The 23171-nt window shown below is 40.2% G+C and overlaps 1 protein-coding gene and 1 pseudogene across 5 annotated transcripts in view; both read left to right on the forward strand.

Moving 5' to 3' along the window:
* Positions 1–23171, forward strand: part of Tnpo3 (transportin 3) — an 83725-nt gene that overhangs the window by 13714 nt on the left and 46840 nt on the right. For 3 of the 4 annotated variants that reach the window (XM_006979397.4, XM_076566584.1, XM_015998056.3), the window contains 3 exons: positions 16135–16335; positions 17788–17861; positions 19506–19662. In XM_006979397.4, the coding sequence (XP_006979459.1) occupies positions 16135–16335; positions 17788–17861; positions 19506–19662 (432 nt within the window). Of the gene's footprint in view, positions 1–13311; positions 13461–16134; positions 16336–17787; positions 17862–19505; positions 19663–23171 lie in introns of all 4 variants that reach the window. The other variant, XM_076566585.1, reaches the window with a different exon arrangement.
* On the forward strand, positions 389–10204 carry LOC143272321 (obg-like ATPase 1; annotated as a pseudogene). The gene is made up of 3 exons (XR_013049787.1): positions 389–7456; positions 7609–8204; positions 9920–10204. The product of XR_013049787.1 is annotated as an obg-like ATPase 1 (transcript).

A 23171-nucleotide genomic window follows, 5' to 3' on the forward strand; every position in this document is an offset into this window, starting at 1 on the left:
ACCTCACCCCTAGCACTAGGGATTTAACCTAGGACCTCATGTCAGCATTTCACCACTGAGCTATATTCCCAGATAATTTTTTTTCTTTCTTCTAGTTTTTCAAGACAGGGTTTCTCTGTGTAGCCCTGGCTGTCCTGTTCAGCTCTGTAGACCAGGCCGCCCTCGAACTCACAGAGATCTACCTGCCTCTGCCTTGCGAGTTCTGGGATTAAAGGCGTGTGCCACCACCGGCCCGGACCCAGATATTTTCTTTGTAGTTTGAGACAGACTTTCAAAATTGTCTAGACTAGATTTAAACCTCTGTATAGCCCAGGGAGGCTTATTTTTTAAACTAACGATTTACTTAGTAGTTTTTTAATTTTTTTGAAATACAGTCTCATGGATGTAGCTCAGCATGACGTTAAGGTCTTGTTTCTCTTTCCCACTTCTGTCTACCCAGCACTGGGAGTATAGGAGTCGCTGCCACTCTTGGCATTTAGTAGCTTTTGATTGTCATTTTGCCTAGTTACTTTACAGGTGATTCTCGTAACTCGTCTTACTCCAAAGGACAGACATTAGGAAGGAGAGGTCGAGTTGAGCAGTACACAAGGCAACTTCAAAGGCTAAATGGGCATGGTGGTCACACCTGGAATCCCAGCACCTAGCGCCTAAGATCAGCCCGGGCTACTAAAGGAGACACTTTCTGTGTCTTAATATTAAGTAAAAAGGTGTTTGGAATTAGAAAATAGCTCTTCTTTCCTTTTTGGTTCTGCTCTGCTTTTTTTTTTTTTTTTTATTTGTTTGTTTGCTTGTTTGTCTTTAGAGACAGTTTCTCTGAGCTGCCCTGGCTGTCCTGGAACTCACTCTATAGATCAGGCTGGCCTCAAACTCAGAGTTCCGCCTGCCTCTGCCTCCCAAGAGGCAGGATTTGGGAATTTTTTCTCTAAGGTCATTTACCTATAGAACTGTCCTGGGAAATGTATATAGCTGCTCTCTATAGTTTAATTAAAAAGGAAATCCCTTTTTCCTAAGTCAGTTTTATATCATCACTGTGACAAATACTTGAGATAGACCAAGAGTCCAGATTTATTTGGGTTCATGATTTCAGAGTTCTCAGTGCATGGTCATAGAGCTCTGTGGTCCTCAGATTGATGCGACCGAGTGCCATGCTAGGGAGTAGTTGTGGGACAAAGCTGCTCATGTCAGTCACTGGGAAACAGGAAGAAGCAAAGACAGGACCTTAGGACTCCGTAGACCTTCAAGTCTACACGCTTTGTCCTCCTGCTTCCTTCAACTAGGCACCACCTCCTAAAACTTTGTCATTTCCCAATAGTCCGTTATGTGTTTTAAATTACATTTTATTTATTTGGTGTGAGGTGAGGGCACGTGTTTGCCATATGTGTAGAGGTCAAAGGAGTCACTTCTGTTTCCACCATGTTGGTCTTGGGGATCAAACTCAGGTCGTCAGGCTTGGGGGTAAGCACCTTTACATACTGAGTCATCTTGATGGCCCCAACATTAAGTTATGAATTCATTTGTGGATTAAACCCATTGATGAAATTTAGAGCTTTCATGGTCTAATGAAGAACCTAAACATTGATGGATTGTGACTTCAACATGTGAGCTTGGGGACATTTCAGTGCTAAGCTATAACCTCCGTCTAGATCACACGAACATTAGATGAAGATTTCCCTTTTTTTCCTTTTTGAAACAGGATATGTTAGTTATTTGTCTTGTTGCTATAACAAAAGACCTGAACAGAGCAGTTAAGGAAGGAAGGGTTTTGTTTTGGCTACAGTTCCAGGGAGCATAGGCTGTCGTGGCAGAAACAGTAGGCTAGCAGAAGCAGAGGGCAGCTGATGTGTCCACAGTCAGGAAGCAGAGAGCTGTGAATACTGCTGTTTAGCTTGCTTTCTTTTACTTTTACAGTCCAGGATCACAGCCCGTGGAATGGTAGATACCATTCACATTTAGGTTTGTCTTCCCACTTCATTTATCTTATTCTAGATAGTTCCTTATAGGCATGCCCAGAGATTTGTTTCCATGGTGATTCTAAATCTCATCAAGTTGACAATGCATAACCATCTCAGAGGGTCTCATGTAGCCCAGGCTGGCCTTAAACTCTCTCTGTAGCCAAGAATGTCCTTGAATTTGTTCCTTCTGTGTCTATCCTGAGTGCTAAGACCGTGCTAGGGTAGATAGGTGTGCACCACCACCCTAGTTAGTAATACTGCTGTAATACTGTAGGAACGCAGGGTCGCAGTCCTGTTTGGCGAGCATTCTACCCCCGGAGCTGTGTCCTCGGAGTGCCAAGAGACACAGCTCTTCCCTTTGCTTTAGTTGCCCGGATCGGAGTACACTGCTGCTTTTAGTAAATTTCAGAAATACCGAAAATGTTTTGAAGTAAGCTCCCTTTAGAAGACACTCTTTTTCCTCTTTCAAGTTTGTCTCTGAAAAAAATTTGAAACCCTTTATTTATTTTTTGGAAGTGGTGATCCTCCTGCCTGTATCTCCCAGGTGTTGAAATTACAGGTGTGCATCTCAGCACACGGAACAAAACATTTAAATTTTCAGATTTTAGCTAGAGAAGACATCATGCTTCTCATCACTAAAAATCAAACAGAATTGAGGTTCCCCTCTGGCACAGCCCGTGCAGTTCTCCAGATGAGAGCGGACGTATTGCTGAGGCTGGGGAGAAAGCTCAGTGGGTGCAGTGCTTGCTGTGCATGAGTGAGGACCTGTGTCTGGACGCCCCAGAACCCACACACACCTGGAAACAGCTGTGTGCTGTGTAATCATTGAACGTCTGTGTCAACATGGAAGGTGCAGACCCACCTGACGTCCTGTGACTTCCCCAGGACACCGTAACGCTGCTGCACTTGTAGTCAGGAACACACATGCACACCTCAGATTGAAAAGAGTTTCTCATCTTCCGGCTTTTCTGTATCTGTAAAGAACTGATTTGCTTGCTCGGTTGCCCCTTTTCTCTTTACACGTTTTAAATTCTGTTTTGATAGTTATTCTCAATGGAGTTAAGTGTCTCACATACCTAGGAAAACATGTGTTGCATGTTTGGGAAAACTAGGAAGTATCATAGAAGCCATGTGTAGTTGTGCATGCCTTTAATCCCAGCACTGGGAGGCAGAGGCAGGCGGATCTCTGTGAGTTCGAGGCCAGCCTGGTCTACAGAGCAAGCTCCAGTGAAACCCTGCCCCGAAAACCAAAAAAGTGTAAAAGTAAAAGAGATGATATCCTTTTTTGGTCATACTTCACAACGTAATGTGTATATACAAAGCTTGTTGTGACCTAAGGATTTCTGTATGCTTTAGGGAGATGCAGAGATAATTAAGGTTGTTTGTGTTTTTGAAGACAGCCATGGCCTCTTAGAAAATAATCCAGTACAGAGTGTTACAGTTGAGCTGTGAGAGTCAAGGGTACAAGTAAGAGAACTTACTGTGTTAGCGGTAGCTTTTCTGTTAGTGTGTAACCAAATGAGTCACGCTCACATTGTATACATTATCATTATTATTATTATTACTGGGTTTTGAGACCGGTTTCTGCCTTGCTGCCCTGCTGCTGCTGCTGCCATCTGAGTGCTGGGATTAAAGGCGTGCTCTGCTACTCCTCGGCTTAAAATTGTGTTTTTAATTGTAAAATCAGTAATTATGGTGCTGGGATATAGCTCAGTCGGTGTTTTTCTTGTGTGCATGAGCCTCTGGATACATCCCCAGTACCTCAAAAACCAGGTGTGTTGGTGTATTATGTCCAAATTCAGGAAGTGGAGTCATCCTTGGCCACATAGCAAATGAGAGAGGTTCTTTAAAAGAAAAGAAAAACATCAGTAATTATGATTGTTTGCTAACCTCCTTTTCTTTCTTTTTTTTTTTCCGTCTTCCTTTTTTTGGGGGGAGGGAGGACACTTCTTATTTTGAGGGAGACGGGGTCTTTTGTAGTCCAGGGTGGTCTCAAATTCTCTGTAGCACTAAGGATGACCTTGAACTCCTAATCTTCTGCCTCTGGGATTGCAGGTGTGAACCACGCCTCCTTTATGTGGTGCTGAGATCAAGCCTAGGGTTTTGTACTGCATTTCCAGGGCCTTCCTAACTTCCGCCTTTGTCTGTGCTTAGTTGATTGCCCTATGTTAGAGTTTTGGGGATGGGGTAAGGTGAGTACTGAACTCAGGGCTTTGGGTTTACAAGCACTCTACCCCTGAGGTGGATCCACATCTCTCATAGTAGCATTTTTAAATAGACTATCTGGAAAAATTTTGAAGCTTTTATAGTGTGTGTATCAACATAGTTAAGTTGTGTAGAAGTTGTGACCTGAAGTCTCATCCATTTTCTGCATATAGAGAAAGTTTAAATTTTTTTAACTAAGAAAAGATAATTTACTTTTATATACTGTGCAGTCTTGAATATATAATACAATGTTTTTGTTTTTCACTTTGTATATCTTTTAAGTAATCAGTGACAACATAAGGCATAGGACATTCTATTACTCTTAACATATTCAGACGTATCGTAATTACTTTTACCTTTTTTAAAGTAGGTTTGGTAAAATTCACACATAGGTAATCTACATAAAGTGCAGCAGTCTTAGTGTATTAATAGAGTTGTGCCTGTATCACCACTATTGATTTTTAGAACACTTTTATTTCCCTAAAAGAAACCTACAATCTTTGGTTTGTTTTCTCCACTCTGCCCCTTAGGGAGAAAAACTCCAGACCTTATTGTTACACTCCTTAAACATTGTGATTATGTCTTGTAAGAACAAGCACATTCTTTGAAACCATCCATCATTCTCAAGACATTGAATATTAATATTATGGTAGATTCTAATATAGAGAGACTTCCCCAATTTGGTCAGTCATAGATTTTTTGCTTTATTTTTTTATTTTTGTTTTTAAATTTATTGTAGCTGACCTCCAACCCCTGGGCTTAAACAGACCTTCTACTCTAGCCTTCCCGATAACTGAAAATACTGCCATGCTTGCCTCCAAGATGATTTTCTTCTGTTTATTCCACATCTCTCTTTGGTGGTGGTGGTGACTTTTGAGGCTGATTCTTGTGTAGTTCAGGCTGGCCTTGAGCTCCTGAGATTCTAGACATGTGCTACCATACATGGTTTATCCAGTACTGAGGACCACATTCAGGTTTTCATACATGTTAGACAAGCACTCTACCAACTAAGCTAAGCCCTAGCTGGGTCTCCTCTTTGTCCTGCACATGAAGGACTTTGGGACTTTTCTGACATTAGGTCATGCCATCCTTGAGCAAAGGTCACTTTAATCTTTCTTCCAATTTCGATGACTTTTATTCTTTTTCTTGCTTAATTGTGCTGATTAGAATTCATAGTACCATACTGAATAGAGTTCGCTCTTGATCTAAAGGTTTTTTTAAACCAACAAATCAAGGCTTTGCTAGCTAGCACTGTCTGGGCTTGAACTTGCAGCAGTCATTTGTCTCAGCCTCTCCATTGCTGGGATTACAGCTCCATTGCTGGGATTACAGGTATCCATTGCTGGGATTACAGGTATCCATTGCTGGGATTACAGGTATGAGCCACCAACCTCTCTGTGATTTTAGTCTTTTTAAATTCGCCAAGACTTTTTTCTTTTTCTTTCCTTCTCTTCTCCCCCCCCCCGCCCCCGTGTGTGTGTGTGTGTGTGTGTGTGTGTGTGTGTGTGTGTGTGTGTGTGTGTGTGTTTGAGATAGGGTTTCTCTGTGTATCCCTAGCTGTCCTGGCATCTATTTTGTAGACCAGAATGGCCTTGAACTCACAGAGATCCGCCTGCCTCTGCCTTTGGAGTGCTGGGATTAAAGTTGTGTGCTCCACCACTGTCCATCTCACCAAGACTTTTTTAAAAATTACCTTTTTAAAAAAGAGATTGCATTTGTTTTTATTTTAGATGTTTGTTTCTCTCGAATGTATGTATGTATGCCATGTCTGTGCCTGATACTCAGAGGCCAGAAAAAGGTATCAGATCTGGAACTGGAGTCACAGATGGTTGAAAGTTGTCATGCAGGTGCTAGGTACTGAATCCAGATCCTTTGGAAGAGCAGCCAATGCTCTTAACTGCTGGGCCATCTGTCCAGCCCTTATTACTGTGTGTGTGTGTGTAATGTGAATGCAGGTGTGTGTCACAATGCAGGTATGGAAGCCAGACAACAACTTTGTAAGGTCAGTTCTGTTTTTTTTTTTTTTTTTCCTCAGTTCTTTTTGTCTTAATATGAATTCTGGAGAGTGATCTCAGGTCATCTACTCTTCCTCTTTTTAAAGTACATTTTGACACAAGGTCTTACTAAGTTGTCAGGCCATCATGAATGTTGCATTCTCTTGCCTCAGTCTCGCAGGCACTAGTATTATAGACATGCCCCACCATGCCTGGTGTCCAAATGATATTAAAAACAAACAACAACAAAACAAATTCCAGTATTATTAAAAGCTCTAGAAAAATAAATCTCTTTGCCTTTCATGTTTGCCAATTTGCATTCCTATTCACAAGTTAACAATTTTCCCAAGGCACCTTAATTTTTGTTTTGTTTTGGTTCCATTCATTCTTATTTGTTTATATGTGTATGGGTGTTTTGCTTGCATGCGTGTCTGCATCACATGTGTGCCTGGTGCCTGCAGAGGCCTGAAGGCATCAGACAGCTGTGAGCTGCCATGTGGGTGCTAGGAATCAGTCCCAGGTCCTCTGGAAGAGCAGTCAGTGCTTTTAACTACTGAGCCATTTCTCCTGCCCCTTTTCTCCTTATTTTTTAAATCTCTACTTTTAAAGAGGCAGTGGTTTTAAATCAGAAATACAGATAAGCTGGATGCAGTGGCTCGTGCACCTAACCCCAATATTTGAGAGACTAAGGCAGATGGATTTCCACGAGTTCAAGGCCAGCTTGGGCTCAAAAAAAAAAAAAAAAAAAGCAAAAAACAGCCCACTTTCCTTCTTACCTCCAGTTGCCAGTGACATCAGTCTTTGTAGCCTGGGACCCCACGCAATCGTGCACACTCAACATGATGCCCTGAGAAGGAGAGGAGATGGAATTAAACCACCCCCAGTCATTGTTAAGATTTGGAACCTCACCGAATGTGGGTGTTGTTGGATTGCCAGTGTTGGGAAGTCTACCTTTTTCAATATGTTAACCAATAGTCAGCTTCAGCAGAAAACTTCCTGCTCTGTGCCATCTACCACAATGAGAGTAGCATTCCTGTGCCAGATGAAAGGTTGCAGTATCACAAACCAATGAAGATTCCTGCTTTTCTAAATGTAGTGGATATTGCTGGCCTATGAAAGGAGCTCACAACGGGAAGGGCTTGTTGAATGCCTTTTTATCTCATATTAGTGCCTGTGATGGGGTTTAATCTAATATGCTTTTGAAGATGATGAGATCATGAATCATAGATCCCACTTGAGATGTAGAAATAATATATGAAGAGCTTCTGCTGAAAGATGGATAAATGATTGGGCCCATTATAGATGGCTGTGAGAGGAGGAGATAAGAAACTGAAGCTCAAGCCGGGTGGTGGGGGCTTGCGCCTTTAATCCCAGCACTCAGAGGCAATGGCAGGCCGATCTCTTGAGATCGAGGCCATCCTGGGCTGCAGAGCAAGTTCCAGGACAGCCAGAACCAGAGCTACACAGAGAAACCCTGTCTTAAGGGAAATAACAAAACAAAAACCTGAAGCCTGAATATGATATAATACGCAAAGTCAGATTCTGGGTTTATAGATCAAAAGAAATATGTTCACTTCTATTATGTTTGGAATGACTGAGAGATTTAAGTGTTGAATAAACACTTATTTCTTACTTCAAAACTAATGGTCTACTTGGTTAATTTTTCTAAAAAAGACTACATTGAAAAGGAAAAGAAAGATTGATAAAGGATAAAGAGTTAAAGACAGTCATGACCCAGTTGCCATGGTCATTCCTTTTAGTGGGGCCTTGGAACTCAAGTTGCAAAAATTGAGTGCTGAGGAGGGACACAAGTAGCTGGAAGTGGAAAAGTAAACCAGGATACACAGTGCTTTGCCAAAGATCACTAAGGCTGGGTTTGCAGCACGCCAACTGGAATACTTTCTCACTGCAGGGCCAGATGAAGTTCATGCATGGACCATCAGGAAAGCCATGAAGGCTCCTCAGGCTGCAGGAAAGATTCACACAGAGTTTGGAAAGGGATTCATTATGGCGGAAGTAATGAAAGACAAAGACTTTAAAAGGCAGTTTATGAGTGGTCCCTGGGGTCAGTCCTGCAAAGCCTCTTCCAGATCTTTCTCTGGCTCTTGAGTGCTTCCCTCGTGGTGGGTGGGAGTGCAGGGGTGGACAGTGAATGAGTACCACGTTTGCAGACATGCTGCTCACCGTTTCTAGCTCTGCGTTGCTCACCACGGGCACCCAGGTTTACAGGGTAGACACAGACAAGTGATTGAAGGTAGAAGTGGAAAGACAAAAATTAGCAAAGAAGGAACCTGTAACAGAATTAGCTGGTCGATCACAAAAAGAGAAAGACAAGAAGAGGAACTAAAGAGCAAAAGAAATCTGTCAATAGTGGAAATGAAAGCCATGTTTGCGACTGGCTTTTGTTTTGCTGTCTTAATGGGAATATTTAATTCCATATTTGATGGTCAAGTGGTTGGTAGCAAAGTTCCCCTTCACCCCACTTGTTACATCCAAGGATTGTCTCATGGAAACCTGTAGGGAGACGACACCACAGGCTGCTCCTTCATCTTCTGTGTATTCTCTGTACTGTCAGTTTGACAGAACAGCCCTTCGCCAGCTGCCACCAACCAGGCTGATGGATTTCTTGCAAACCCCCCACCCCCTGCCCTCCAGTCTCCTGAGAAGTTCCTTTAAAAAAAAAAAAGGCAGAATTCTTTATTTTCTGTCATACTTTTTTAGACATTCACACCAGACTGGCAGGGCACCTGGCTGCATGCTAGTTTTGAGTTATTTCTCCAGGTTTTGCATATGATCAGAATGAGCATGGTACTAGTGCTTTTGACACAGATGACTTTTTTTTTTTTTAAAGATTGATTTATTTATTATGTATACAGAAGAGGGTGCCAGGTCTCATTACAGATGGTTGTGAGCCACCATGTGGGTGCTGGTGTAGCTAGAGTTTTCCTGCCTTGCCCACAGTCAGGACAAATCTTTGTCACCCGCCAGTCCCACAGCCGCTCAGACCCAACCAAGTAAACACAGACTTATATTGCTTACAAACTGTATGGCCGTGGCAGGCTTCTTGCTAACTGTTCTTATAGCTTAAATTAATCCATTTCCATAAATCTATACCTTGCCACGTGGCTGCCGGCGACTTCACATGCTGCTGGTCATGGCGGCGGCTGGCGGTGTCTCTCTCTCTCTCAGCCTTCCGCTTCCCAGAACTCTCCTCTCTCCTTGTCCCACCTACTTCCTGCCTGGCCACTGGCCAATCAGTGTTTTATTTGACATAAAGACCATCCCACAGCATGCTGGGAATTGAACTCAGGACCTCTGAAAGAACAGTCGGTGCTCTTAACCTCTGAGCCATCTCTCCAGCCCCACAGATGACTTTTTTAATAGGACTTGTTTAGTTAAATGTGGGTGATTTTTATGTAACCCCAAATATCTTTCCTGTTTTACTTAAGTATTTCTATGGGACTGATGATCAAGCCTGTTGTGTACCGTGTACCAGGGAAGTAGACTGTCCATGAACATTAGGCAATTAGCAGAAAAACAGTTTGCGTAACTAAACTTAATTGGAGTTACTTTCTTTTTGTTTTGTTTTTAAAGCCAAATATGTCACTTATGTTCAGTAAAGAGCCAAATTTTTAGCTGTTTCATTTAGAGAGATGTTTGTTTTTTTGCATATTAAAAAAAATCTCAATAATCTGAACATAAGGATAAGGATCCAAAAGAGCCAAAATAAAATTTGTCATGAGTGTTCTTTTAACAAAAAAAAAAAAGGGGGGGGGGAAGGTTCTAAAAATGCAGTCAAGGCTGCTGGAAAATACAGACAAGAAGGCAGAAAATTATATTGTTGGAGACATTATCGTCTTCAAAGTTAATACACCTCAGCAGCCACAAAAGAAATAAATCTTAGTTATTGCTCAGATAAACATACAACTTCCAAAATGCATATTTTGGTTTTTTAATTTTTTTTTGTTAATTAAGGTTTCTGAAAATGGAACAAAGTTGCAAATGAGAATCTTCTACAAACAAATTATTTTTATTTGTTTTAAAATTAAAAAATACTTTAATTGTGTTACTATACATGAACAGCTTTTTTTCCACACAATTAAGATCCTACTCCAAGGTTTATAAGCTTTTCAAGAACCACGTCGCTCCCATGACCCTTCACTAATCTCCATCATGTTTGCCACAGTGAGGACTGTGTGGTTTGTTCCTTGTTGAGTCTACAGAGAATGCATGTTTTACAGTCTCCAAATGGCTGTACTCAAAGGGTTGACAAAGCTGGGCTAGGGGTGGGACAAAAAACCCAAACATAATAAAAAAAAAAGTATATAAGAACGGTACAGTTGAGTTTTCTGACATCAGATTAAATATCACATGACATTGCAGTTTTGTTTTTTTTTGAGGGGGGGAAGGGGGCAGGGTGAGACAGGGTTTCTCTGTGTTGCCCTGGCTGTCCTGGTACTCACTCACTCTGTATGTAGACCAGGTTGGCCTTGAACTCAGAGATCCACCTGCCTTTAGTCTTTTGCTTTTTGTTGTTGTTTGTTTAGGGTACTGGGGACCAAACTTGAAGCCTAGTGCATGCTAGGCAAGTACCACTAGACTATACTTCCAGTTACCCTGTAGAGAACTTTCTTCTTTAAATTTAGCCACACTTTAAAGTATATGGGAAGCACTCAAGAGGCTAAGCTCAGAGTGTTAAGAAATCCAGGCCAGCCTGGGCAGCATAGCAAAACTCATTCTAAAAACAAACAAAAAATACTGGGGGCTGGAGAGATGGCTCAGAGGTTAAGAGCACTGACTGCTCTTCCAGAGGTCATGAGTTCAATTCCCAGCAACCACATGGTGGCTCACAACCATCTATAATGAGATCTGGTGCCCTCTTCTGGCCTGCAGGCAAACTTGCAGAAAGAACACTATATAATAAATAAAATAAATCTTAAAAAAAAAAAAAAAAAAAGAAAATACCATATTGGAAAATGTGTATAGTTATATGCAAATACCGTGCCATTTCATGAAAGACATAGGCATCTAGAGAGATTGGCCCTGAACCAATCCAAGGATACAGAGGGACAACTGTTCTCTTGCAGATTGGCAGCTGGAAGCCAAGGCCTGATGAGATACAAATTTGATCTCTTTGTCATTTTGTAGTTCATCTGGAGGCACATAATGTCTGGTTACCTACCACTGGGAAACACATTATCCTAAAATGAAAGCTAGTTGATTGTATCATATTTTGTAGGTTGGGAATTCTTACAGGGCTCCTTGGCTTATGCTCATGCTCACTGAGATACCCATTTAGTGATTGGAATAGTTTGGAAGTTTTCAGACACATGCTAACTAAGTCTAACACTAGTTAGACTTAGCCGGGCCCTCTTGTTCTCCATGTAGTCTCAGGGCCTTTTCAAGTTTCCCCACCAGGAGAGTAGTCGAGAATTCCCATGTGGCATTTGATTCTCAGAGTAATGCTGAAAAATTTGGCAGAAATTCTGAAGCCGCCCCTGACCTAACTGTTCTGTCAGTTACACAAACTACTTAAGGCCAGACCATATTAAAAGGGAGGGGAAATAGATTTGATCTTTAACCATTTAAAGCATTGAATTACAGCTCTCTTTCCTCCATTCATTTATTTGTTTGTCTGTTTTTTCAACACAGGGTTTCTCTGTGTAACAGTCCTTTCTGTCCTGGGTCCTGGAACTCACTCTGTAGACCAGGCTGGCCTTGAACTCATGCAGATCCTCCTGCCTCTGTCTCTCAAGTGCTTGGATTAAAGGTGTACACAACTACCACCTGGCATTCCCCATTCACTTTTGGTAATGTACTCTATTGCCAGTCAGTGCTAATCCGTTGTTTTTTGTATGATGGTCTACAATGACTGTGCATTTAAAAATTCTAGTTGCTAAAACACTCGTATGAAGGGATCCTTTCCCTCTCTGCTTCCCTATGTGCCACCACACCAGCTTTGAACTTGATGCTGGCAATAGAACTCAGGTCCTCATGTTTGCACTTTACTGACAGTGCCATCTCCCTGGCCCCTCTCTTTCTTTTTTCCCTCTTTTTTGTTTGGTGGCAGGAAGGCACTGGGGGTTGAACACTCACCACTGAGCTACACTCCTGGTTTTTGCCTAAAGTTCTTCTGTATTACATCTGTATTTTTCTTCTGTTCTAAATTTTGGATTGACAAGCCATAGAGGGTAGTAGAATTAAAATAGTCCACTTTCAGTTGCTTTATTTCATGTTAACTTTTTTTTTCTTTTATTTATTTTGTTTTTTTGAGGTGGTTTCTCTGTGTAGCTTTGCGCCTTTCCTGGATCTCACTCTGAAGACCAGGCTGGCCTCGAACTCACAGAGATCCGCCTGGCTCTGCCTCCTGAGTGCTGGGATCAAAGGTGTGTGCCACCACCGCCTGGCTCATGTTAACTTTTAATAGCCTTAGACTAATAGTACCAGTGCACATATGAGGCCAGTTAAGCTTATTAACTTATTTACAGGGTAGAGAAGCAAATCCAGGCTCTTGCACAGGAAATAAAAGGGTGCTATCTCTGATATACACCCTGAACACACACACACACACACACACACACACACACACACACACACACACACACCCCACACTCCCAGTTAAGTTTATTTTTGTATGCACTTGACTTTCATCCTCGTTCTTGGATGGCTAGACTGTAGACTGTCAGACAAAGTGAATATTACATAACCACTTCTCTTCCTTTGAATCTTCATTTGCTCTTTTGACCACTCACAGTGTTGAAGCCTCACTTTAATTATTTGGTTACCTGAAGCTTGGCTTTTGAAAGTTGGTTAATTAATTTGCATGTATGTACATGGGGATGAGTGTGGGTCGAACCACCATTTGGAGGTCAGGAGAGCCTGTGGGAATGGTTCTCTGTCATTTTGGATCCTGGACATTGAACTCTGTCAAGCTTGCCAGCAGGCACCTTCAAACAGTAAACCATCTTGCCTGCTCGGCTCATTTTAAAAGAAAATATTTTTGTGTGTATGTGTGCGTGTGTGTCTGTGTGTGAGGGCTTAATTGTGTCTGCCATGGCACTCGTGGAGGCGAGAGCCCAGGCTCTGCTGTGGGTCCTCACCTTTTAACTTGTTTGAGGCAGGGCCTTTCTAACTATTTGCCACTGTGCTGTGTACTATAGGCTATCTGGCCTTGGAGCTTCCAGGGGATCCTCCTGGTTCCATCTCCCCATCTTGCAGCAGGAGTACAAGGTTATAGACACATGCATGGCGCTCTGGAGTTTATGTGGTTCTGGGGATCCAAACTCAGGCCATCAATCAGATTTGTGGTGTAAGTGCTTCTACCCATTGAGCCTTCTCTCTGATCTGAAATTTGTTTCTATTTTGTTTTTTAAAGTACTGTTTAGGAAGGGCCCAGGGGACTATCTGAATTCTTGCATGGAACAGTCTGTGGCTTTTATAATAGAATTTAGTTTGACCAGATATAAAATATTTATAATAACATTTTCTTTATTAATATTTTCACCATATCATCATCCATTTTTTTCTGGTGTTTCAATAAAAAAGAAAAACAAAAAATCCTCAATTACTAAAAAGAAGAAATTTTTTCATTTTTTTTAAACTTGTATTGAATCGCAAAGACAGAGTTTACCACTGTATTAGAGAAGAAACCCACCACTTAATCCACTAATGGAAGACATGGATGTCTTCGCAGGCTATCTCCAAAGTTCTTCTGTGTTACTAAGTTTTCACTGGTACAGTGTATTGCTTTTATTTAAAGTATGGGAAAGAAAAATCCTTACAAATCCATTACTCAGTCATTTGAGTCTGACTACATATAACATAGTGTCAAATATCATAGGCAGTGATTTTCTGTCCAGCCATTTCATATAGAAGGAAGGTGTATGTGTATACATGCCTACACATACACACACATACAAGTAAATGTTTAAAAAAGATCTTAGCTGCACATTTGATATTGCAAGACATAAAGCACCTTTAGTGGTTTTCAGAACTGATCAGTATTTTGTTTTCGATTCCTAATGCTGAGACCTCTCTTCAGTTAAGCATATAATATAAAATGGCAGATGTTGACATTCTGTCCTAATCGCAAGCTAAAATTAATTTAATGTTTAATGCCTTTTAAAATGAAACTTCTCAGCAACTCAAAACAGTAGGTTTTTTGTTTTGTTTTGTTTTTCGAGATAGGGTTTCTCTGGTGCCCGTCCTGGAACTCACTCTGTAGACCAGGCTAGCCTCAAACTCACAGAGATCCACCTGCCTGTGCCTCCCAAGTGCTGGGATTAAAGGCGTGCGCCACCACTGCCTGGCTTCAAACAGCATTTTTTAAAAAAATTAAGCAATGTGACACAGTACTGTCCAAAGTTACACTGATAATTCTTAGAATACATGGTGAGAAGATTCTTTGAAAATAATTGTCTTTGATTTCTTTAATTAAACTCAAATGTTTCTATAAGAGCAGAAAACTTTGTATGTATAGTAAAAAACACAATCCATGCCAGAATAATGTGACCTCTTGCTGAGGTGTCTGGGCAGCACTCCTTGGCACTGGGCGGCAGGAAGGTGTGCTTAGTGCTGTGTGCACACTGTGCTCAGAACAAAGGCCGCATGTGGTGAGGCTGTCTTCTCCAACACACCCAAAGACTCCCTCAAACACCTTGGGCTCACCAGTTGTGTGGTTTCAAATTAACTTTTGGTCCTTGTGTGTTCAGAAGCCTTTTTCTGTTGCCAGTTGCTTTTTCGTGGGACCATCATGTTCACTTACGTGATGCACAGTTTAAAAAGCCATGCACTTGGGACTGTGATCCCAGCACTGAAGGAGGAAGATGATGAGTTCCAGGCTAGAAGAGAGAAGAGGAGGAGAAGAGAAGGGAGAGAAAAAAGAAGGAAGAGAGAAAAAGAGAAGAAATTGAAGGGAAAATTTGAAAAAAAAAAAAAAAAAGAAGGAATTGATTAGAAAGATTTATATGGTACTGGAGATGTTATTTGGTAGAATGCTTGCCTAGCACACACAAGGCCCTGGTTCAATCTCCAGCACTACTTAAACTGGGCATGGTGTTGCATACCTGTAATTCCAATTCCCAGGAGCTAGGGACAGGCTGATCAGGTTATACTCCACTACATAACTTTGGATACACCTGTCTCAAACAAACAAACAAACAAAGTCTTTGAAATTGGCACTGTTTCACAATTGAGACTGGTCCCTTTTTTTCATTGTATTATTGCCGTTGTATTATCTGTTACGAAGAGGCAGTTTGCATAATTGGATCAGAATTTGTCAATCATTAGTCAGCTGTCTACTGTGTACTGCATGCTTTTTCTCCCAGAGTTCTCCTTAAAATAGGACTCCTTATTATGACTAGCTATTAGTGACCAGATTTGTTGTTTTGTTCTTTTTTATTATTTCTATAGACAAGTTTGTTTTTTTTGAAAATTATTTAGTAGCATTGTCAAACTGTCTTTTTATAAGCATATCAGAAAATTTCACTTGAACCAAGGTATGTTTCCTGTTGTTTTATGAGGTACTAAAGTTTAAAAAGTATGTCCAATGAGACCAATATGGAATATATTTTTCTGTTTATAGATATATTAAAAATTTTCCACACTCAGGTCTCAGAGTGAACAAAACATTTGAATAAGAGAAGAAACATTCAACTTAAAAATAGGGTTAGAAGCTTTAGAGTGATGTTTTAGTTTTAGTAGAAATTTCTGGTACATTTTCCTTTATAACTGCTGTATAGAATTGATTATTCTAATCTTCCAGATTCTGTCTTTTGATTCAGTTGATTAGGCCATTAGGCCTTACTAGAATAAATCACAAAGTCTTAGGAAATACTTTTGTTGAAAAGGCCCTACAAACTGAAGTTAATTTGTCAAATCTTTTTTCCATTATATTTAGTCTAACTATATGTGTTGAAATTATATGACTTTAAAAATTACTTATAAAAATAATATACTTTAAGATATCTTTGATTTACTTTCAGGTTCATGCCTGGGAGATTTCTGATCAATTGTTACAGATCCGACAGGATGTGGAATCATGCTATTTTGCTGCCCAGACCATGAAAATGAAGATTCAGACCTCATTTTATGAGCTCCCCACAGACTCTCATGCTTCTTTAAGGGACTCATTGCTAACTCATATTCAGAACTTGAAAGACTTGTCACCTGTCATTGTGACTCAGGTAAATCCTTTACTTACTAAGGAAATTTGTAGGAACATTTGGATGCATCAATTCAGTTTGCTTATTATTGATAGGCCGTGTAAGGTAATATTTGTTAACTTTATTGCTATATACTGTATACAACTGTAGCAGAGTAAAAAATTTAATCTTTTGTATTAATCTTTGAGTTCATTAGGCTCAAACATTAAATATTGGAAGTGGGGAGGTGAGTGTCTGTTTTTTCTAGCCTGTTTTTCCTACTGTAAAAATGTCAGATGATTAAAAAAAAATCTGTACTGTTTTGGGTTAGAGGTCTATGTAGTTACTTTTTATTTTTTATTAATTATTTTTAAAAATCATTTCAGGAAGGATTGGCTGTAAGTCTTACAAATAAAACAATGGACATTTTGGCTTTCCCCTTTAGCCAGGGAAATATATTAGAAAATAAAGTACATACATATGTTCTTTGCCTGACATAGAAGTGTTCCTGAAGAGGGGGCTTTTGGATGAGGCCTCAGGAAGGAGAAGGGAAATGGCAATCCATTATTTAGGGACATAGCCACAGGTCTCATTTTGTCAGTAGCTTTGGTCTTTTGGAAAACTATAATTTAGCTGTCCATGAAGTTCTGTGGTATTGCCAAATAAAAGTAAGTGTTGGCTGGGCAGTGGTGGCACACACCTATAATTCCAGTGCTTGGGAGACAGAGGCAGCTAGCCTGATCTACAAAGATAGTTCCAGGACAGCCAGGGCTGTTACACAGAGAAACCCTGTCTTGGGTTTAAAAAAAAAGTAAGTATTAATATAGTCTAAGGAAATCTATATCTATATTTTTAAATATATTTTGATGTGGTTTTTTTTGTTGTTTGTTTTTGGTTTGTTGTTTGTTTGTTTTTTGAGACAGGTTTTTTTTTTGTGTAGCATTGGCTATCCTGGAACTTGGCTTTGTAGACCAAGCTGGCCTTGAACTCACAGAGATCCACCTGCCTCTGCCTCCTGAGTGCTAGGATCAAAGGGTGCACCACCACCACCTGGCATTTAATTTATTTTTAATGTTTTATTTTTGAAGTTTTTAAGATGAGCATAGTGGTTTAAACCTGTAATAGCAGCTCTTGGGAGGTGGAGAAAGGAGAATCAGGAGTTTGAGGACAGCCTCTGCTACACAGTGGGTTTGGGGGTGGTCTGAACTAGATGAATTACTGTCTCAGAAATAACAATGAAAGATATATTTTCTATCAAGTGCATTTTGTTGATTCTTTTGGTTTTGTCTTTAATTTCTAAGGTTGATCTTTAAATCCAAGCAATTGTGGCTAACTAGATGAATGGATAGGTAGACATTCATGGGGAAGGAGGGGAAGGGATGCCAGTCTTCTCTGTCCTATTGTTGAAAAGAAATATGGTCTCTGCTTTCTGTGAGCATCGATGGTTTCTGTTCATCTGGGCTATTTATTTATTTAATCTCTCTTCCCATTCAGCTGGCTTTAGCAATAGCAGACCTTGCCCTACAGATGCCTTCTTGGAAAGGATGTGTACAAACATTGGTAGAAAAGTAAGTAATTTGTAATTTGTATCAGTGGTATATTAGCATTGGGATTACCATTAATAAACACAGAGAAATCTGTTCTAGTCACTAGACACTTGATTATTCTGGAATTACGGACATAAAATTACGTTTTTCTCTGTTTTGCTTTTTGAGACAGGATTTCTCTGTGTAACAGTTCTGGCTATCCTGGAACTCTCAGTGTAGACCAAGCTGGCCTTGACCTCAGAGATCTGCCTGCCTCTGCCTCCTAAAAGCTGGAATTAAAGATATGCACCACCACCAGGTTTAAAAAAATATTTTTAAAAATTTAATTATGTATAGGTATGTGTATCTGCTTGTGGGTATGTGTACATGAGTGCAAATGCCCACAGAGTCCAGATGAATCCTATCCTCTGGAGCTGGAGTTAGAGATGGTTGTGAGCTACCTGATATGCATGCTGGGAACTGAATTTCAATCCTCTGGTAGAGCAACAAGTGCTCCTACCCACTGAAACGTCTGTTTCTCCATTCCCAAATGACATGATTTTTATTTCTCTTTCAAAATTGTTTGTTTTTGTGTGTTGTGGGTGTGCATGCCACGTCACTCATGTCAAGTTCAGAGCACAACTTGAAGGAGTTGTTTCTCCCCACCCTATGGGTTCTGAATATTAAACTCAGGTTATCAGGCTTGGTGACAAGCATCTTTACATACTGCAACGTTGCTAGCCCCTGAATTATGTATTATTAACTTTCTCATTAAAGTAAATTTCAGGGCTGGGCATGGTTGAGGCACGCCTTTAATCCCAGCAATCAGGAGACAGAGGCAGGCAAATCTCTATGAGTTCAAGGTTAGCCTGGTCTGCATATTGAGTTCCAGTCCTGTCAAGGCTATATTATCTCTAAATAAATGAGTATGTACAATAATCTTATTCTTTATAGTGTAAATTCACAAATCACATATGACAAAGGACTCATGAAATTGCTGGTTATCTTTTAAATTGAGTCATTATGATTGCTTGGCCAGACCTGCAAAGTCAGGAAGATACTGGTGTTGAAAACTGGAGGTTATGATAATACAGAATTTAGCCAAGTTAGCAAAATATTTGATCATATTTGTATGTTTGTGTGTGCATTCATGTGTGTAATGTTTTAAAATGAACTAAAACTGGAGGCTGGAGCGGTGGCTTGATGGTTAAGAGCACATACTGACCTGAGTTTAATTCTCAGCACAGGATCAGGCAACTTACAACTGCTTGTAACTTCAGCTCCAGGGGAGTCTGACACTCTGACCTCTGTGGGCACTTGCATTTATGTGCAAATACCCCTTCCCTATACACATAATAAAAATAAATCTTTTTTGTTTGTTTGTTTGTTTGTTTAGACAGAGTTTCTTTGTGTAATAGTCCTGGGTGTTCTGGATCTTGATTTGTAGGTCAGGCTGGCCTCGAACTCACAGAGATCCACCTGTCTCTTCCTCCTGAGTGCTGGGATTAAAGGCGTGCACCACCACCACCACCACCATCACCACCACCACCACCACCGGGCTCTTTCCCTCTTAATATAGGGAATGCTGCTCTTTTGTTGTTGTGGGCTATTCTGATGGATGGTATTGTGATTGTGTATTTGCTGGCTATTGGTGACTCGTGATACATCCTTCCTCTTCTTTTCCAGATATAGCAATGATGTAACTTCTTTGCCTTTTTTGCTGGAGATCCTTACAGTGTTACCTGAAGAAGTACATAGTCGTTCCTTGCGAATTGGAGCCAACAGGCGCACAGAAATTATAGAAGACTTGGCCTTCTATTCTAGTACAGTGGTATCTTTATTGGTAAGTTTGAAATACTCATTTGTTGATGAAGTGCAGAAACCATGGTGTGGTTATTTTGTGACCTGGTCGCAATGGTATGAAGCAGCTTTCTTTGTAAATGTGGCAGTGATACTGCTTTGGCATTTATATAAAACTTTTATAATAATACAAAATACTTTTGAAATCTGTACTTCTTGAGCTTCTTTGTAATGTGTGTGAGGGTGATATCTCTGTATGTGAATGCAAATGGGCTTGGTGTTATTTAACTGTTAACTTAGAACTTGAACTCAATTCTTATGATACGTAAAAGCCATTGCATCTTGATAAAGGACCACACTAAAGGAAGTGCATATAAACTCAAGATTAAGACAAATTAACTTTTTGGTAAAGAAATATTAGGAGACTTTACTTGGCCATTGGGCATTATTATAATTAAACATTAGCTAATGCCAGTTAGAATTTTTAGTAGTTTAGACCAGGAGTGGGTAAATTTGTTGTTTATGAGCTGGTAGCATACATATGAGTTTTATTGAATACAGCTGGACTCTTTAGGTTCATGTCTATATATATTACTTTAGACTGTCTTAGTAGAACTGAGTAGTTTTCAGAGACCATGTGTCTTGCAAAGCCTGAAATATTTATTGTCTGGTCCTTAACTTAAAATGTCTACTAATTCCTGAACTAGATTGTATTAAATTAATTACCTAACCTATCTTATTTTTAGGTCTTTTTTTCCCCTCTCTCAGTGCTGGAGATTGAACCCAAGGCCTGCTACATGGTAGACAACAAATCTGTCATAGAACTATAGCCCCTACTTAGCTCATTTTTAGATTTCTACTGTCTAGCTTTATTTTCTCCACAATGTGGCTATTTTTCAAGGATTTGTTTTAGTACTTCTGCAATATCATACATCAAACAAAACAAAGTTATGTTTGAAAAAAATGAAACTTTGTTTTTAGTTATATTCAATTTGGTGTTAAAACCTATTTGGAACATAAACATTTTTAATTTTTTAAATTGGCCATTTATTTTTAAAGAAAATAATATTGTAGGACATTAGAAAAAAATAAAGCAATTATAACTTGGAAATCATATCCTGTGTCTGATTGTTTTAATTTGTGGTGTTTGGGATTGAATTCAGGGCCTCATGCATACTAGAAGTACTCTACCACTGAATTGCAACCAAATTCTCTTTTGTATGTTTTGTTTTTAATTCTTAAAATCACATGTATTTATTGTGGGGAGGGGAACACACATTGCTGTGTACCCTAGGATGTGTGTAGAGGTCGGAGGACAATTGCCCAAGTTGGTTTTCTCCTACCATGTGGGTCCCGGGGATGAGGCCATTAGTCTTAAAACATGCATCTTTTTTTTTTTTTTTTCAAGATAGGATTTCTCTGTGTAACAGCTCTGGCTGTCCTGGAAGTCTCTCTGTGGACCAAGCTGACCCCAGATTTACAGAAATCCCCCTGCCTCTGCCTCTGAGATTAAAGGAGTACGCCACACCACCTGGCTTATAGCATGCATCTTAAGATGCTGAGCAAGCCATGTTTTGAAAGGGTCTCATGCATCCTAAGTTGGCCTCAAACTTGCTTCATACCAAGTTTCACAGCTTCATAGCTGAGGATGACCTGAACTTCTGCCTCCCTGGTTCTGCGCTCTCTTCTACCTCACTCTATCTCCTAAATGCAGTATTATAGGTGTGTGCCACCACATTTGTCCCTCAGTTTTTCTTAAAGGTTTTTATTTTATTTTATTTATTCATTCATTTTATTTTATTTTCCGGAGCTGAGGACTGAACCTAGGGCCTTGCGCTTGCTAGGCAAGCGCTCTACAACTGAGCTAAATCCCCATCCCCCAATTTTTGTTTGTTTTTGTTTTTTTGTTTTTCGAGATAGGGTTTCTCTATGTAGCTTTGTGCCTTTCCTGGAACTCTCTCTGTAGACCAGACTGGCCTTGAACTCACAGAGAGCCGCCTGGCTCTACCTCCTGAGTGCTGGGATTAAAGGCGTGTGCCACCACTGCCCGGCAGTTTTTATTTTTCTTTATGTTTCTATGTCAGTGTCTGCTATGTGTGTCCAGGTGCCAGTGGAAGTCGGAAAATGGCATTAGTTCCCTTGGAGCTAGAGTTCATGGGCCACTCAATGTGGGCTCTGGTATCTGTACTCTGGTTCTTTGGAAGAGCAGCAATGGCTCTTAACCTCAGTCTTGATCATTTTTCTTCAGCCCCCAGCCTTTTGGGTTGTTGTGAGATGTGGTTTTATAGAGCCCTGACTCGAGTTTCCTGCTTTAGCTTCCTGAGTAGTTGAGACTGTGGGTATACCAGTGCACTGACTACTGTTGACGCTTTAACACATGTCCTGTATACCAGTGCACTGACTACTGTTGACGCTTTAACACATGTCCTGTATACCAGTGCACTGACTACTGTTGACGCTTTAACACATGTCCTGTATACCAGTGCACTGACTACTGTTGACGCTTTAACACATGTCCTGTACACCAGTGCACTGACTACTGTTGACGCTTTAACACATGTCCTGTACACCAGTGCACTGACTACTGTTGACCCTTTAACACATGTCCTGTACACCAGTGCACTGACTACTGTTGACGCTTTAACACATGCCCTGTATACCAGTGCACTGACTACTGTTGACCCTTTAACACATGTCCTGTACACCAGTGCACTGACTACTGTTGACGCTTTAACACATGCCCTGTATACCAGTGCACTGACTACTGTTGACGCTTTAACACATGTCCTGTATACCAGTGCACTGACTACTGTTGACGCTTTAACACATGTCCTGTATACCAGTGCACTGACTACTGTTGACGCTTTAACACATGTCCTGTACACCAGTGCACTGACTATTGTTGACGCTTTAACACATGTCCTGTGAACAATGTGTATCTCTGTGTGATTATAGTTTTCTGTTTCAGTCATCTAGCTTTATTTTTTTCATTTTAGAAAATTTCCTATGTAATATCATTTTTTAGACCATATTCACATTCTCCCAGTTGGTTCTAAATATTTTAAAACAGAGTTCGCAAACAGTATCCATTTAGGCTAGTTTTAGGCTAGTAGTCACAGTTCCCTTTCCTCTTGGTTTCTCTATACATGATTTGTTTTAAAGAATGTCTTTAGCATTTATGATTGCTTTCTTTGTTTTTTTCTGATTGTTTTTGTAGTCTTCTTATTTCTTGTAATTAATTGGGGGGTCTGTTTGAAGCAGCCCTACTGAGTAAGGATTCCTCTAAAGAAATTAAGTCTAATGCCTTAGGGCATCCATTGCATGTAATGAATTTTCTACTGTATTAATACTGCGACTACTTATATTCTATCCTTAGGATAATTGAGAAAATAGTCACTTGGATCCTTTTTTCCAGGGTTTAATTTGTTTTCCTTTAGCATGCTGATAGGAACTACGAGGCTTGATGGAGTTTAGAAAATTTTTTTCTAAGTTTTCCATCATAGGCCTCTCAAGTTATTTCATGCTGCATCTTACCCACATTGTGATGTCTGA

This window comes from Peromyscus maniculatus, chromosome 3, assembly GCF_049852395.1.
Source record: "Peromyscus maniculatus bairdii isolate BWxNUB_F1_BW_parent chromosome 3, HU_Pman_BW_mat_3.1, whole genome shotgun sequence".
Taxonomy (NCBI): Eukaryota; Metazoa; Chordata; class Mammalia; order Rodentia; family Cricetidae; genus Peromyscus; species Peromyscus maniculatus.